At 37.6% G+C, this 19,365-nt stretch overlaps 1 protein-coding gene across 1 annotated transcript; it reads right to left on the minus strand.

The window, feature by feature from the left end:
- Positions 1-179: 179 nt before the first annotated feature.
- On the minus strand, positions 180-17,960 carry AKIRIN2 (akirin 2). Its single transcript, XM_036912184.2, has 5 exons — positions 17,695-17,960; positions 3,655-3,798; positions 1,865-2,014; positions 791-862; positions 180-532 (listed from the first exon to the last, which is right to left on the minus strand). Exons 1-5 carry the CDS (start codon positions 17,927-17,929, stop codon positions 522-524), a joined length of 612 nt encoding a protein of 203 aa, XP_036768079.1. The 5' UTR covers positions 17,930-17,960; the 3' UTR covers positions 180-521.
- Positions 17,961-19,365: the final 1,405 nt, after the last annotated feature.

A 19,365-nucleotide genomic window follows, 5' to 3' on the forward strand; every position in this document is an offset into this window, starting at 1 on the left:
CAAATCCATTCTGAAACTCCAAGAAGTCCTGGAATACAGAAATGCCCTCCTCCTTCACTATTTCACAGGAAGCACTGTAAGGCTATTTGCTTAATAATATCCTGGGATTACATTCTAAATTATTAACAACTGGTTACAGCTTGGTTGTAGTGCACAATTAAAATCACACTAACTTCATCTGAAGTGTCATTCTACAGTTTTATTTACACAACCAGTAAAGGGCATGTTCTTAGAATACCAGCTTTAATCCTTTTCAAACATATTACTATAAGAAGCCAAATTGTAATGATACAGCAAATGAGGCCACTGGCATTAATACAGGTAGCAAAAGTCCACATCCGGATGGTATTGACATCAGGGGAATTTCCAAAACCAGTTGCTGCCTAAGAGTGGTTGCCACTGACGAAAGCTTGAAATAACCTGTTTTCACGGGGGTATTGGCATTGCTGCACATCATAACTGGGACCTCTTGCAACAACTCAACAAGGAACAAGGCAGCCCACAAATGCAGAAAACGTGATTCATGACACATCTGAAGATGGAGGAAAAGGAAAATTAGTGCAAAGTCCAGGTCAAACTCAAACACATACCAATTGGGGACCTGCATCCCCAATACTGCTAGTTATTTAAGTAACCAAAATTAAGCCTCAGTAAAGTTTTGATGTTGATTCCCTCCAGGCTTTTTCCCCATGATTTTGTTAAATTCTCTTCCTAGGTATAAAGATAATTAAGATAAATGTCTTCTCCTTACAAGACTATCTTGTTTTCAGTTTAAAAATGAAATACTTACAACTAGCAGGCTGTTCTCCATATCGTCGCATTATTTGATCATGCGTAAACTTCACAAATGCATCATATTGTTCTATAAATAAAGGTTCGTGTCAATTACAGGATCTGCAAAATGCACTAACATATTAAAGCCAGATAAACTGAAAAACTCAACTTGTACAATGAAATAATTCTAGTTGGCTAATCAGACATTAAACCTCAGAAGTAATAATAGTGTATCAAATGGAAAGAGCATGGAACTTATGAAACCTACATTTTAGTCCAAATCACATGATCTTGTCTATATGCACGGTAGGGCTTATTTCCTAACCTATTAAAAATAAAAGGCTTCAAATAAAGTTATCTTTTTACTCTGAAAGGTTATTGTTAAATATCTATGAATAGCAATTTACTGCAATGAGAGGAAAAATTTTACGATTTACCCAAAAACATCCAACTGTAACCCAATCAGATGCCACAGAAAATGATGTTATATAACTAAGCAAATTCTCTTGCCTATATTAGCACCTTAATTTAACTCCTTAAGAATCAAACAGTTTACAGTATCCGGTAAAATCTGTGGCTTAGAAACCAAGGAGGAAATTCTGTTTAAGTCACCAAATGTAATAAATTTTATTTACTGAACTTTGTCAGATTTTACTAAAAATTTTTTGGTTAATTAAAACAAGACTGCAATTTGATACTCTAAAAGGATGTATACAGTGCCAGATTATTTCAAATGTCTACACTGACAGCAAAATTATCATGAAAGATATAAAGACCAAAATCCACAATCAAAGTGACATAAACAGCCAGTCAGTGTTTAGCATAGGGTGCACCAAAAGAAAAGTCTAGTTCATTAATACTGCTGCTGATCTGTATGGCTAACAAATACTACTTCATGGGGTCATTAAGGAGGACCATGAGCTACATATAGGAAGGTTCCTTTCCTGAACTGAACTGAAATTCTGTGTTCTTAAAAAACATCTGTACCAGTGTTTTAAAAGGGTAATTTAACTGACATGAAGACACATGAGAAATAATTCATTTCTTACAGTGAGTTTCTAGGAGATGCTAAAATAAATTCATCTCATACCTGCAAGTTTTGTGTTCAATATTTCTTCATATTCTTCTCGAACTTTCTCTTCACGTTCTTTCAACAAACGTTCACAAATCATCCCAACTTGCCGTAGAGTGAATAAGGGCTGTTCTTTTTTTAATGGTGAGGATGTTGCAGATGAAGTCCCTATGTATAGCATGAACAACAAAAAGCACCTTACTGAGAGCCATCATAGAAAGCATCAGTTTTTAGCACAGTATTTCCCAGTTAAAAGGTTTAGCCCTATCAACTGACACTGGAAAAACACAGCAAGATGTATGCAGTCAAATATTAAGGGGAAAAAGTCTGAAAGTAAGTGGAGTAAACTACAAGATACAAACAAAACTTACATTTTTTGTTTTTAATTAATAATACTAGCGAGGAGGCCACTTGTAAAAATACTGAGAATACATTCCTAATATTCAGTATTAAATTTTATGGTTCAGGGTCCTTAAAGATCAGCAACTCAGCTGCTGTGATGTATAAGATTTCTTCAGAATGCATTCTTCTTACTACTAAAGACACTTTGATTTTCCAAAATCATCATTCTTTCTTTAAAAGTAACATCTGAAATTAATCTTTCTGAAAGCTCAAGATTATGACAGCCATCCATTGTAACACTGCTGCAAGTATTTTATACACAAACACACAGAGATTTGCTCTCAGTTGTTTGTCCTGCTCTGTACATCTGCCCCTGGGACCCCCAATTCTTCTTTTCATTTGCTCTTTATAACCTGCAAAGCTGGGACCAGTTAACTAACCATGCTTATTAGAACTGTGTCCATCACAAGAATAAAGTATACCAGCTTTAGTCCGTAACTACTTTAGTCTATAACTATCTTTATTTCTATGCTTTGTCAGTTGAGGTTGCCAGTTAATTGATCTTCTAAGTAAAATGACTACTGAATGATGATTACCTTGATTTCCTACTAATACAGTCTAGTCTTTCCCCTCACCTCTCCTCTTACCGTGTTTCACCCACTTGGACCTGGTCCCCAAATTTGTTTTTGACAATTTTGTTTTCTAATCTAATTTTGACTTTTTATAGCTTTTTAATATATTTTAAAATTTCCAGGTTTTCCTATCCCGGCTGGCAGGGAAGGTAAGGAGGACAGGCAATACTATCTCAAGGAAAACTATTTTGCTGAGAACTTTACTAAAGCTAAGAGCTACTTTAATGGCTCTTTTTCACTAAAAAGCTTTACCTTCCCTTCACTTCAAGTAGGCCTCATTTTTCTTCCTTAAAAAAAAGTGTATTTGCAAACTACTCCCTCCAACAAAAGGTAAGTAAAGAGAGGATTAAATTTATAGGTAAATATAGGATCAAAATAATCCTTTAGGAATTTATCTTAACTGGACAAGTGTGTGAGGGTATAGGTACAGAGACATCTTTGTAAATACTGTAGTAGCAGAAATGGCATCTAATAATCTATCATTAATTGTTAGGTAATTATAGGAAATTCATAAAATGACATAGTATTCATTCAGCCATGGCAAGGTACATCTATACCTAACAGAGAAGCAGTATATTATTATTGTTTTTAACAGAGTCTACATATTACAACACTTATAGGGAAGTCCACTTAGGGGATATTATATACAGGTGGCTGTCTGGGTGGTGCAAATACAGGTGACATTTATTTTGTACCTACTTTTAAGAGATCATGTATTACATAAATGTATTTTAAAAATCAAGGGGAAAAATAGCTTGAATGACTAAAAAAGGGATTACCTTTTCCCATACTAAATAAATAACATTTCTGTCCACTTACTAAGTTTATTATTACCTGGTGAAGCTGGTCCACTGAGGAGAAATGCATGTGACTGTGTATCAGAAGTACAACATGGATCTGACTGTTGAAAAGTAGTTTCTAAATGTCTTCTTTTCTGCATGCGTTTATACTCTTGTTTTATGTTGTACAGAATTTGTTCTAAAATAAAGAAAAGTTAAAGTTTGGCAAGATAAAACCTTTCAAGTTAAAAAAAATGTTGGATTTCCAACAGTTATTTAGTAGAACTAATCTACTGAAAATAATCTCTTCAAACAATATCCAGAAAACTAATGTTCTGGAGGGAATTAGTTTTAACATTAATGGGGCACCCATTCAGAAACAGCACATATATTATACACTACCACCTGGAATCCAACTCTTCCACAATACCATTCTTTTTGAGCACACACACACACACACACACACACAAAAGGTATTTGAATGTTTTTCATTACATGTAAAGATAGGGAGTCTTATGAACAAAAACAAGTACTTCCCTCAGATTCTTAAGAGTCCCAGACCCAAATGTCATTTATTTATTTATTATTTATTCATTGCACATACAGTGTAACGGGCTTTTCCAAGACCATAAATAATTAGAAGGGAGGACTTTGTATACATATAAGCACACACCAGTGACAAGTGACAGAAGGTCAGCAAAATGAGAGTGGATGGACCTAAGAAATTATCTTGCAATAAATGGTCATGGCCATTATTATTAAACTCAACAGAACATACAACTATTACAGAATAAACAGCAATGTTATAAATCTTGGGGATAAAAATCCACCCAACAAGTGGTACATAACAGGTATTCAGTAAAAACCACTTATACCACAGTGCATGATCTTCAACCACAACCATCAAAACAGGTAAAGTTGTATCAAACAACCTTTAGGCCAGTATGACTCACTTCAGAAAGATTTCTAATTCAAAATACTTACCATTGACCCTCTCCAGAAAATCCCTTCCTGTTTCCACACCCTTCAAACTTTCTCACAACGGTCCTAAATCAGTAGGCTATCCATGTGAAACTACATCACAAAAAGTTAATTTTGTTTTGGCTTGGGATTAATAAAACAAAAATTAAGTTAAGGTGACAACTAACAGGCAATAAAATGACTCATAAGTATAATGGAGTACAACTTTAACAATCAATTCTACAATGAGCATTAATTTAAAAATGAACTGAAAACACAAACTGAAGACTAGAGATTTATAGTAAGGTGAGAACAAACCTTTCTTCTTAGGTTTATACTTAATTCTCATGCCTTTTTTCTCATTTTATATTGTTTGCCTAATAAGAATTTAGGGGTTTTGTGAGATAAGACTCCAAGAGGACACCAATCAGTTCCTTAAACATTTTAGATTCTGCCAATTTCATTATTTTAAAAAACTTACAAAAGATATATTCAGTGAAGCTCCCATATATGTAAATTTGGTGTGTAAACAAAGTTGTTTACATAGACATAAATGTGCAGGTAAAGCAGAAAACCACACAATCAGAATGGTAAAATTCAAGATGACTGTGTGAGGCATGCTTTAGCTGTACTTAACATTTTTCAAATGTTAACATGTTTATATTAAACATGTTAATTTTCAGTCCTTTTATATTTGAAATACAGTTTGTAATTTTAAAGTTACCAGTGTGAAATAAAATCCTGTCTATTTGAGCAGTTTAGCACCTTGATATAAATGGGTTTCCTAAGATTCCAGAGGTGTTCAACAGAATTAGCCAACATCCTACACCAACCAGGACAAGCATACATCCTTATTAACAACAGAACTCTCTCGGTAGCAATATTCCACAAGGTTTTAAAAGTAATGTTTTGAACTCTGACAGATAGCAGTCTTCACTGTTTTATCACTTTTTGTTCAAAGCTACCATGACCCTGATCAAAAATGCCAAAGCATCCTAAAGTTTACTTGCATTGTGACTTCAAATAACTTGACCGTAACATTTTGACTTACTCGTTGAACTCACACTCCTGTGCTCAGATTACCTGAGTTTTCCCTTTGCTTCACAAAATCAACCAAAGCCCAACGAAGATGAACCAAAAGAAGAGTTGTAACAAACTCAATCTGTTCACTTGATATTCTCAAACAAGATCTAGCCTAGGATTAAGGTATGGTTAAACTTTTTAAAATTTAGCTTTGTAAATCTCTATACTTAAGAGACAGCCATGTAACTAGCTAAGGAATTTAAAGGTATAATTTACAAATGAATTCACCAATTTAAATGTACAATTTGATGAGTTCTGACAAGTTCATGCATAGTCTTGGAACCATCAAAACCGTAATAAAAAACTTTATCACTCCCCCAAATTTTCTGATGTTCCTATTAACCACCTTCACCATCTACTATCACTATACAGTTTTGCCTTTTCTAAAATTTAAGTGAAAGTGTAGATTTTTGCATCTTTCACTCAGAAAAATGCTTTCTTGATGTATACATGATGTTGCATGCATCAGTAACTCCTTCCTTATTAATGAGTAGTGTACACACACAAAAAAACTTACCCATTCTCATTTTAATGGGCATTTGGACTGCTTCCAATATGGGGCTATTATGAATATGCAAGTACAAGTTTATGGGTGGACAAATTTTCATTTCACTTCGATAAATACCTACAACAAGTGGGACAGGATGGCCTGACAGGTAAGGTAGGTGCATGGTTTTCCTTTGTAAGAAACTGCCACACCATTTTTGAGTAACTGTACCACTCTGCATTTCCACCAGCAATTGAGAGTTCCAGCTGCTCCACATCTTTATCAACACTTGAGATGTTGTCAATTAATGAGCTGAAGAATTTTAAATGTTATTGCCAGCACTGCTTTTTTACATCTAGTCTGATGCAACTATGTCATCTAAGACTCGCTGTGCCCTCAGATGCTCTAATTACTGGTAACGTGATCAGCGATATTATGTAGTGAATGGTCCAAGTTAACAGGACCAAGATCTCAGAAGCACAAGTAACAGGCAGCTAAATATAAGCCTGAAGCCCAGTTTATCTCAGTTCAGAGGTATACGAAGTTCTGAAGCTGATTAACTCAAGAAATCCCCCCAGATTCAGTACTCCACAGCTCACATTTAAAATTCTATCTAAATATTTAACTGACTTAAACTGCTTCCATTGCAGTTGAACAATGGCCTTTGATATAAATTATCTATGTCTAGACTTTACTTATATCTAGCCATCTCTTATCAAACTAACATGTGACATTTTATTTCAAGTACATGAACATCTGACATTGTGTTGCCAACACAATTTACAGTCAATTAAAGAAAAAGTCAAAGCCTCACATTATCAGTTTCACATTCTAGTTTTAATCATGCAACCTTCATATTTGGTTTATGAATTATGAAACAAACTGAATTTGCAGCATATCACTTACAGCAAAATTATACATAGTTATCTTCATGACTATCTGCTACAAATGGTTGTATGTCTCTTTTCAAAATCCTAAAAACTACATTACTTTTACCATAAAATACGCTTAAGCCTTTCTTTTACTGTACTAGGTTAAGTGAAAGTACTAAGCAAATCCCATTAGTAATGGCATTTTCATTCCCAAATCTAAATGTCATTGAGATTGCTAATAAAATTCCCCTCCTTAACATGTAGGAGATTATCAATGAGCCAGCACTCATTCCTTTGGAATATTTACAAAACAAAAAACCTAAATAAACATGAAAAGAATAAGTCTGGCTTGTGGCAACATTAAGCCTACTGTAACCAAATGATTTTACTCTTCTTAGTTGCCACCAATTATTTAAGAAAGAAATGAATAAGGTGGAACAATAAAAGCAGGAAAAAGCAGATGATGGGATAAAAAAATACGTTGGTCAGGGTATGAGAAACAGCATCAAGTTGGAACTGAGAGCAAAGGGAGGAACATGGAATTAGAAACAACTAAAACGTGTTTAAAGGATAATGACAAAACTGGGGAGAGGGAAGAATCAAGTATCTTTCTAGAGTCCAGAAGATATTTAAAAACCAGTGGTATGTGAAACTAAACTTTCGCTCCAGACCTGTGCATATTTACTGTTTCCCTTCTGGCATCATGAAACCTTAATGTCTGATATAATATACAGTTTTGAGTTAAAGTATATGAGACATTTTGTATCACCTTACATGCCAAGTTCTCTATGGAGTATCTTTGAAAAAAAGTTGTTCATCTAGATGAAAGTTCATCTAGACAAGTAACTCAAGCAATAGGATTAAAAAACAAATCTTGAGAGTCTTGTCAGTTCTAGGGAGGAACACAAATAAAATGGAAAACCTGTACACAATTAACAGAAAACCTGCAGTTGCCATTAAGACTGAACTGTTCCAAATTAACAGACCAAATCTAGAGCTCTGAACTATATACCAGACATTGCCCTGTCTATTTTATAAATTAAAACACAATTAAGAGTTCTTATGGAGACCAACCTTTGTAAATTGACTGTTTTCCCAGGATCATCTGTTCAGAAGCTAAAAAACAGTTATGTTCTCCTTCAAGGAACCTTAAGGGCAATATCTTGCAGCCAAGAGCCATCTAACTAAAAGTATTAGTTCTTGCCATTTTTAGATCATGTTTAACAATGCTATCTCAGAGGGACCTAGAACTAAATTTTAACACTATTGTCAAGTTACATCTACACTTTTAAATTCTATTTGGATTAGCACAAATCCTAATAAAACATAATATAGCTGCACAGAATTACATAAACAGGGTATTACCTACAGTATTTTAAAAGCAAATTTGTTATATTTTACTGTACTAAGAGGCATTCATTTATCTCCTACAAGAGGAAGAAAAACCATAATCATTATAGGTCAAACTTCATTATTTCACTGGTACTGTAATAGCCAATGATTACTTACTTGAAATAATGATACAACTTATTAAAAACCCTGCAGATCTAAGTTTTACAAATTAACTGTACAATGGGAGTCACTAATTCAAGTTCAATAACACTAAATCAGCAAGTGGCTCCTCCTTCTATTCAAGGAGTTTCATACATCTACTTCTATAGATTCTAAAGAGATATGACAGCCCCTGATAGTTCTTTACACTATCTGCAACTCTCTCTTAAGTAGTAGTTCACAAGCTAGGAGTAATAAAAACAAGAAAATGCAGTAAATGGGGAAGAGAAAGGGGAAATTGAGCCATCCTGACATGAATACTTTCTTTTCATAAAGAAGTATGAATTTGAGACCAACATTTAAAAGTTTGGTGGTTCACATTAAATTTAAAGTCCAATTTCTGGCTGCCGTAGGAGGGGAAAACTGGACTATGGGCAAAATTCAGCTGAACAGTGCTGCTGCTATCTTTTGGGCATGAGTTCTTATGAGTTAAGTACTTTCAGAACATTAATGCACACACAAACCACCTCAGGATTTTGTTAAAATGTAGACTCTTCAGAATGGAGCCTGAGATTCTGAATTTCTAATACATTTCCAGGTGATGCAGGAGGTCAGTAGCAAGGCTGGAATTTACTAGTCTCCACCGAGCTTACCTGACTCACTTGTATCACTAGCCTACAACTATGGGCATTTAAGTCTCTTTCCCTAGCTTAAAATAAAAGCTCCGCTATTGTGGCAATTAAAAAGAAAAGCAATTGGTTTATTACTGGACATATGGGGGAATGGAAGGGAGAAGGTAAGCAGTTAACAGCAGAGATTACAAACAAGTACAAAAATATTTAAGGTGATCTAAATTTTTTGCTACCCTCAGTTGCACTGTTTTTGCAGTTCTAAGTTAGATTTACCTAGCAGGAAAATAGTCTGTAAATCAATTTAAACTTGATTAGACCTGCTCAAGGAGATCCATAACATGACATTAATATAGATAAAGATTCTTTCTTTCCTAACACACCATTCTTAAAATATCACATTCATTTTCATTATGTGATTGGTAGTGAACAAATGCATTTGCTTTTCTATTAGTCTGCTTTAAAGGAGCAATCAAGACTACCTCTCACTCCAGAAAGCACTGATTGGAAACCCACAGAGATCTTTTGTTTATTTTGCAAACTGGCTGTGAATATTTAAATGTCAACAGACTTCAGAGAAATTCTGACTTCCTGGGGGAGGTGTGGCTACTGAGAAGATCTGTCAAAAAAAGGTCCAAGTTCACCATGGTGGGAACTGAGAGGAATAGTCAACTGTCAACTAAAGTCTGGAACATGCATGTGATTGTTCAGGAAGTTATTACGCTAGATAGGAGTGGAGTTGTGCCTAGAACTCACTCCTTAGTCTGATGGCCAGATGAAGACAGAGCAGCAGAAGTCTTCTTGGAAGAAAGTCTTTTCAGAGGGGAAAAACTGACATTTCCCCCAAAACAGAAGGGAGTGGGTCAGCAGTATGATGCTGTAAGAAATGTCAAGATGAGAGCTGACTGTTTGCCATGGAAGTCGCTGGGGACTTGACAAGACCTGACTAAGACAAATACGCTAGGAGTTAAGTTGAGAACTGAAGAAACAGAAGCAAAGTGACTATCTGAAGGCTATCTGAATTTGGTTTTGAAGGGGAGGAATCTGGATGACTGCTGAAGGAAAATAATTAGGTTTTATTTACTTGATAATGGGAGGCTTAACAATATTTAAAGGCAAAAGCAAGGATCTGGTTGAGAGAGAAAACTAATCAGAGGATAGGTTTCCTTTGCCATGAAGGGGGCTCCTTCCCTCACTGTGTGAAGTGCCTTAATTATCTCACTTAATCTTCCTCAATGATACTAAATGGAAAACAGCATAGGCACACATGTTGGAATGTTGATACTGGGGAAAAATGTAGAAGCTGCCACTTGATAGTTTCTATTTTTCTGTGAAGTAGAAGGGCATGTTTATTCACTGAAATGGCAGGATTGCTGGGTTATGATATAAAAAGTCCCATTTAAAAGGTTACCCTATTGTGACTTCCAGCACTCAGCAACAGGAAATATTCCCAATCCTCACAACCACCCTAGGAGGCAGATACTACTATAATGTGCATAACTTTATAGATGAGGAATATAAGAGACTTTGCTTCAGTGTCTCTGAAAAGGTCACACAGCTGGAACGTGGCAGAGCCAAGCATGATCTCTGGGCTTAAACTCTCAACACCTAGTGCCCTCTCCAGTACTGTATTGCTACACTGAGCTGATACTCCAGAAGTACCTGAAGTTACAATAAATCACAAGGAAAGCTGATTTTTAAAAAACAGGATGTCAGACTGTAATGGGGCATGTGGTGGGGACTTGATAATGGGAGGAATCTAGTAACCACAATGTTGCTCATGTAATTGTATATTAATGATCCCAAAACAACAACAACAAAAAAAACGATGTCAGAATAGAGAGATTACTACCATGAATTATACTGATACTTCATACCCTGAAATTTTGTTACTGTTAAGAGGGTAGTAACCAAAACGGAGCATAACTCTCATCTATCTAAGCTTTGAAACTGCTAACACTGACTACAACAGAATAATGATAAGCAATCTTCACGTTACATTCAGGTATTTATGTAAGAGGGGCTTCAAGAGTCTCCATAAACTGCTTCCTCTTAGGACAGGCATCTTTCTCTAAAAAGAATGCTCTACTGGTGTTTTCAAAGTGAGGAATTCTTCTAAATTGGTAGGTCAGCACTGCCACCCACACAGGACTGATTACAGTGTCAGTCTCTGATAATGTACTTTCACCTTGGGCCATGGATGGCTGACACACTGAGTATCACGTTTCCCAGCTGAGTCCCAGCAATCAAAAAAACCCCATACTTTTAACCAATTACACTACTTAAGTAAGTTCTCACAGAGAATTATATTTTAGCATTAGAAATGAGGCAATCCTCTGTAACAATTAAAGGCAAAGTTCAAAGACAGAAATGTTTAAAAATTCGGCTTTATGTGATCTTTCAAATTCCACTCTACATTATGTTCAACTGTTAGATCAACAATATTTTCTTATTTTTCAAACAAAGAAAGAAAATCAACCTTTCCAGGTCCCTCCTTCCAACCTTTCCCTATAGTTTGATTTTGGAGGGAGTTTTCTAAGAATTAACATCAGCAGAAATGAAAATGAATGCTAAACCAAAATCAGAACATCATGGACTGAGACCATTTCAGAAATGTCCAATAAACAAGTCTCATCACTCACCTTAAAAACAAAACTACCTTTTCTTTAAAAGTTTCAAAAGTACTGAAAGTGTGATTTAATCAGAAACCAATTTCAATACTTATGCTGCAAATAAGGTGAAAATAATGTTGTGGTAAATGTCCACAAGGAATTAAAATAGATATACTGATAAATCATAAAATTATACTATGTTTACTTAAGTTTAGCTAGCTAATAAAGTATCAGCAGTGGCAGCTCTGTCAGCCCCTTGAGAGACTGTCTTTTACCCAATCAGCATAGTGTCTTGAACTCAAATGAAGTTCATAAAAGCCTGAACAAATGACTTTTAAAATATTCAGATGTTAATAATGCTGGAGAAACAAGTACATGAACAGATCCTGAAATTTAAAAGTCAAACAGAAAAATTAGCAGAAAGATTACAATTTTTAATAAAATTAAAATGGTGCAAAGAATGACCAGCCTATGCCATTTTTGACAAAAACTAATGACTTAATGATTTTTAAAGGGAAGAAAGTAAGTTATATTCCAAGAGAAACTAAAAGTTTATTATGAGCTGTTTTCCTAGAATTGGAAGGCTAAAAACCACACCATCACCACAAAAAGCCTACCTTCACAAGAAATATTACACAACCTGGCACACGGCAAAATTCTGATCAAAGCCGACACCGTAACATACACCAGAATTTTAATTTACCTGCAAGGATTCTCTCCCTGCTCAATACAGCAGCAGTATCTTCTCTTCACATAAGAAATCTACTTCAACTTAAGTAACTCAATTTCTTTATAGTAATGAAAGATCAATATCACACTGCAAAAATATTTTCTCCTAAAAATCATATAAAACCTTTAAAATGTTTCTTCAAATTAGTAAATTCTGAAAATGGTAAAATCCTTGTAAATAGGGTCATTTTAAATATTTTAATGTACATAATCCATCTTTACCATCACTGTCCAGGAGGATGAGGGAATGACTACTCTTAAGTATATTTCAAGTGCCTCAGAAAAAGAATTGTTCAAATCTTTAATTGCTGTATTTCATTTTGCTACTCATTTGTTTGAATCATACATTTAAAAGAAAATATCTTGTCACATATTGGGGCTATCATTGTCCAAAAACAGTCTACAAAGAAAAATACAGAATGAGGGTAGAACTGGTATTACCTTTTTAAACTTGGAAAATGACAAGGCTTGATTAACTCAACAAATAAATTCAGTACCTTAAAACTATTTGTGGTAAGACATTAACTATACGGGAAGGTATGGCAGATAAAAATAGCTTTGGGGTTACTTTCAAATTATTCAAGTCCTATATGACCCACCCTACCCCCTCAAAATCCAGGGCGGCATTCCTACTAACAAGTCTTTGCTACAAGACTGCCACTGACAGATCACATTTCTCAGATATGTTTAGAAAGTTGAGAAACATTAGTAAGCTGAGTTCTAGAATCCCTACACTCAGCAATAAAATTAAAGATGAATCTTTTTAACTAAACTCATTTGTAAAACATATTTATCACAGCAGATAGATGCCAGACTGGTTCATATAGGCTTGAAAAAGTATTCCCTCCTTAATACTTTTTTGAAAGCAGGTAGTCTTCTCAAAGGCAAGAAATTCACTAAAGTTTTACATATGTAGAGAACCTTCTGTGAGTCAACAGTACTAGCACAAGGTTAACATGAAGAATGCTGGGACCAACACTAAACCCATGCTGTAGTTCTGCATTCTTCTTGAAGTGGAGAGAGAATCGAGTCTCTTTTCAAATAGGAAAAATATGCAAAGCTCGGCACTTCCACTGAATCTCTCAAACCCTTCAAAACAAAACCACCTCGAGCACCGTGTCTTCCTGGGTCTATCTAAGCACTGAGGAAAACACCTACCTGAGAAATACACAGTATATTGGTTTTCCTATAAGCCACTGAAGAACTGACGGAATTTATTATTCTCTTTTACATCTCAGATTATGTCTCTGTGGCAACCATGTTAGCAGCATCTATACCTAAAGAAGGGCTAGCCTTTCTGATCTAGCCATGTTTATACCCATTATGTTTCTGTGCTCAACTTAGGCTTTGTTTTTTTACTTTGAAAACAACAGCTCGCCTAAAACCAACATAATATTGTGTATCAACTGTATTTCAAGTAAAAAAAACTCAGATAAAATAAAAGCTCAATACTGAATACAATGCTCTGCTTTTAATGGCCATAAACTTACAGGATTCTTAAATGCATAATTCAAAGAACTGAAATAACTGCAGCTACATATGTGGTCCTAAATAAAATACCATGTCTGAAATCCAAAGTACAAAGACCATTAAAAGCAGTTTATTTGTCAAATACACTGAGAAACTAGAAGCAACTTAACAGCTGTCTAAATAACCACAAAATATTAGAAACATTTCTGGCTCAATATAAATGACATCTGAAGTGAAATGCTGCCTCCTCCATTGCCTAGATCCATTTATACTTCATTTAAGCCAGCTGGTGTCTCTGTTTGCAGGCATGCCTCAATGTCTACTGAACAATCTAAGTTCCTGTAAACCTTTCCCATTCACAAGCTGCAATTTCCATTTTTCATGGCAAGTTTCCAGCAAATACAATGAGTTCTTATAAAGGAATTTAACTCCTCATCTAAATCAATTCCTAAGGCACAGTAGAGCAATGGTAACACCACCATATAAACGGTCTTTAAAATGCCCAGCAAACTTAGGAACAGTTGACATCCAGATCTCCTTACCAGATCACTCATCCATTCATTACACAATTAAGATAAACAAGGTGTTGGATTTGACTAACACTTCATTGTAATGTTACGTAACATTTTGGTTTTATCAAAATAATTTTGTTCTCCGGAATGTTATAACAATCTTTTGGCTAAATGGTAATATTCTGAGCTGTTTCAAAACCAATCAAGGACAGAAAACTTTGAATCTGTTTTCAACTAACTAGGATAAGTACTGATGCTTCTAGTAGAAGCATTTACTTTCCCAAACAGGCAATGCTTCCCTTCCACCCCTATCTCCACTCATCATTCACCTTTCCTTTTCCACTTCCAGGGGGGTATTATAAACTTCACTGCTAACACCCTAGACCAGAGGTAGGCAAACCTTTTCCGTAATGGACCAGACAGTAAATATTCAAGCTTTGGGAAAATAGTCTGTCGCAACTACTCAGCTGTGCTGTTGTATCCTGCAGGATCAGTACTTGAAAAGAGAAAGAGAAAATGAGCATGGCTGTGTTCATAAAACGTTGGTCAGCCCTTTGCTTTTTCTTATATTAAGCTGCAACTCTGAAAAATATAGATTTAAGTAATAGTCGTCCAGTCAAATTTTGGAATCCCTTTCCTAGGATGACTATAAACTAGGGTTTAAAACAGGTGTCCAAGTTCCTGCAACTACCAGCACAGCTGCAACGGGCCTTCACCTATGTATCAGAAGACACTATTTAAATACCCAGTGAAGAAAAATGATACAATAACTACAAATTATACACATGCTCTGAAAAAAAAAATCCACTTCAGTACTCTAGTTCTAACTTGCTTAAATTCTATTTGAACTCAGAAATGAAAACACAGCATTACAGCAAAGTCCCAGTCAATTTGTTAAGTCACTTTCCATTTCCCAGACCTAATTACTTCAAGCTAAGGCTATATGGACACTCCCTCCTGTAAAGTTTAAGAATCACAACTGTTAAAAAAAAACAAAAAAACTAGGAATTTGGGAAAATTATTTCCAAGTCCAATGACATGAAACCAGGAAGCTCTTTGATACCTGCACAACACTGCAGCTCCCATTATAACATTACTACAGCAACCACACAGGGGCATGCACAAAACTAGCCACGTAAACAAAAAGCCAAATTAAATTATGTATAGAATGCCATTCAAAATTACAGCAAAAAGTAAATTTAAGCAATTCAAAATGTTAGCATTTTTACTGCCTTTCTTCAAGTCAACATTTTATGTTAATATTTAAATTAGCTGAAATAGCTAAATTAACTTTTAGCAGACTGATAAAAATTAGAGTGTGAATTCGGAGTTCAGGATATATTAAACTTCCAGAGTAGATGTCAAAAACACCTTCAAGAACAGAAGACATAGCAATATTTTGGAAAATGTGAATTTGAATCAGCAGCCTTAAACAATTTCAGTAATTCCTGTCATTTTGCTATTATAATTCACTTAACTGAAATTTGAGATGATGTAGAGCCAAGTTCATTAGCCAAAGCTACAAATTTATCAATGAAATGACAAATCTGCAAAGGACACAATTCTAAGTTCCCTTTAAAAGTTAATACAAATGTTATAGATCCTGTCTGGTTTACCATATATGCTCAAGACTGTTCTGGCATTGAAATACACTTTAACTCCCAAACCCAGCACTGTATAAATTCACCCCGTACACTGAAATTTACTGTTAGGAGAGGGCTATTTTTAAAAGGTCTTATAGTTGTTAAATACAGATTCCACAGTATCATTTCAATTTTCAATAACCATTTCACTTAAAAAGACCAACTCTGAAAATAATGTTAACTACCAGGAGCTCCTTAACACTGTTTCTTTTTAAATGTAAAACCTAACAATAAGGCAACGAATGCCTTTATACAGAAGACAGTTTAGGTATGGTCATTAAATAAAATGAGGGGAATTCCTCTGAAAACTCGCTACAACTCTGAAATAGTATATCCTTAATTTAGATCAAATATTTAATAGCAAAAATGGTAACCTAGGCATTTGAGGGTCTCCCCATATACTTGGGGACAGATACTTTAAAATCTGGTCTGAAAATAACAGAAGTCAGTCAATTCCAAATGGCAGTCACCAACTATAGAGGTATACACTGCCCATTGTTTTTTTAAGGTAATGATAAGGAAACATTTATATCAAGCTATGAAAAGGCTTTGTCTACAGGTCACATTATTACCAAAGGCGCACACACGAAACCTTTGCATGCTACATACACAAAGGAAACACATTTACACTACTAGTCCAGAAAAACCTATCCTAGGACTGTGCCAGGGGCACACAAGGATTTTCAAAGTACAGAAAAAACGGCACACACAACAAATGCAGTACAAAGCAGCCAAGAGGTATTTCCTCACAGTGACTTTCAGGAAATGTTTCAAGATGAAAAGCAAAAATAATCTTAAATCTCTTGGAATCGTGGGCTGTCTTCGATGTATTATTCTCAAGACCTAGGCTGTTTTCTCCCAACATACTGTGTTAAACAGAAGTAAAGCACTTCCAAATAAAAGCAAGTAGTCAGCCCCAATTGTCCATACAATTTGCTTTTCATTAAAAGTTCAAGTTTCTCAAGGTCTAGACGTATAGCGTGATCATGTTACAGTACTCGGGAAGAGCATTTTCTTTGTTGTTGACCCTGCTAGGGAAACAGGTCTTGACTCAGCCAAAGTGGCGTTCTTGTGGGTGATTAATGACAGGCCTAGATCTCGCCCCAGTGACATCCCTCCCCACCCCCTATCGCCTCGGTTCTAAAATCGCCCGTCTCGACTGGGGCAGGCAGGGGCTGCCACCTCGCCTCGAGCCACCCAGTCCCAGAGTTAATCGCTGCAACCAATCGATTCTGGGAGTCAGACTTTGAGATTCGGGTGAAATGTGACCCTTCTCTCGCCTAAATTTATGAATAATATCGCTTTTTCTGATCATTTCCGCTGGGGCTCTCCGGACTACGGAAACACTCAATTCCAGTCATTCAGCCCAAAGAAAAGGACCTTCCTCTTCCCCACAATACCCGGCGAGGCACGGCCCCGGCCCACCTCACCTCCCGATCCCCCCACCCCACCCCCAGACATCAGGGCATTTCTATTGTGTCTCCAAGGCTGGAGGGGCTCACAGAATGAGGTCGCCCGACTACTCCGCGAGCGGCGCAGGCCGGGACCCCCCCACCCCACCCCCGCCGTCCGCGCCCCGGGACCCCGGTTCTCCCGCCCCGTCCCACCTGTGGTGAGGCGGGAGGAGACGTCGCCGAAGGGGGACGGCTCCATGCGGAGATACTTCTGCGGCGAGGCGGCGGCGGCCGAGAAGGAGGCGGCGGTGGCCGCGGCCGCTGACGACGGGGAGGCGGCCGCTGAGGTGGGCGCCGACAATGGCGCACATCGCCTCCGCTTCGGCGACGCAGGGCTCAGCAGCGGGTCGAATTCCAGAGTCCTTTTCAGAGTGGCTCCGCACGCCATGGCCCTGGCAGCCGCGGCGCCAGGCTCGGGCGAGGCCGGGGAGGGTGAGGGGAGGACTCGGGACTCGAGGAGAGCCTAGCCGACGGGCTCAGGAGAGAAAGGCGGTGGTGGAGCGACGGCAACGGGGGGAGAGCCGCCGCCGCCGCCTCGGCGGAGGGGCAGCGGCCCGGCCCGGCGGGGGCTGGAGGAGCGGTAGCGGCCGCTCACACCAGCCGCGTCCGGGGACTCCGCCGTCTCCTCAGGTGCGGCTCCCCCGGGAGAGGCTCTGCCGCCCCCGCCGTCCGTTCGAGCTCTGCGCGGCGGCTGAGGCGCCCCTGCGCTGAGACCCTCTCCCTTCGAAGTCGGTACCAGGTCTGGGACGGGTGAGGCCGGAACGCGGCTCCTGATACGCCCGGGCAGGGCCAAAAGCCGAGAGCGGCGGTCGATGCAAAGGGATTGCGAGGTGCTGGCTGCGGCGGGAGCTCAAGCACAGACGTCCGGCCGCCTCCCCCTCCACCGCAGGACTCTTCCACCCGCCGCTGGCCCCAATATGGCGTCAATAACAACGCCGCCGATTCAAATTCTGCGTCCTCAGGGCGCATGTGCATAGGAGCGTGCACGCCCCAAAGGCTCATTCTGGGCGTTGTAGTTTTTCACTGTGGAGGAGTATGCGTGAAAGGCGGTGAGGAGGGAGTCACTGAAACTACGACTCCCGGCATTCAAGGCGGGCGATACCGAGTTCCGGGTTGGAATTTAAATCCCCCTCAGCTTCAGCTAGAAAGAACCAAGTAAAAGAAAAAAAAAGAAAAGAAAAGGCGGTGGGAGAGTCGGAGAGAGGAAAGAAAACCGGTAGGGAAAACAGGCTTAAAAGTCCTTTAAAATTAAGGATATAGTCCTGGAATAGCTCCCACAGTGACTTAACAACTGGGAAATAGAAAACTAAACCAACCTAACAGTCTCCAAGAAGGATTGATTAATTTTCTCCAAGAACATTAATTAATGGTAATAAAGAGTGCCAGAAACAAAACCTGTCACATTGAGGGGCTAGGAAATAATAAGGTTATGAAACCTATTTAGGACTGCAAGAGAGAACAACAGTGATAGTATCAGATTACAGGATCCTTGCTTGAACTCGATGCTTTGCCCTAACCAGGTAGTTGCTTGCATGCATTTATTCAACAAAGCCAGCTTTACCCTGCAAAATGAACAGGGTTTGAAGGACACACAGAACCAAATTGTTTGTCTTGGATTAAAAGCGAGTGATATCAGAAATGGCCCTATCTCTGCTGAATATTGGTGTGTATCTTGTGAATGGTAAAAATTAAAAGACATAATGAAATGTCTAGAGAGTAGATATTGGACCCATTTTGTAAAAGTAGAAAAAAATTTTTCCTTAAAGTTGTACTTTCATCCAGGTGCCTAAAATAATAAAATAAAGCATTAAAAAGTGATTTGTG

This window comes from Manis pentadactyla, chromosome 12, assembly GCF_030020395.1.
Source record: "Manis pentadactyla isolate mManPen7 chromosome 12, mManPen7.hap1, whole genome shotgun sequence".
Classification (NCBI taxonomy): Eukaryota; Metazoa; Chordata; class Mammalia; order Pholidota; family Manidae; genus Manis; species Manis pentadactyla.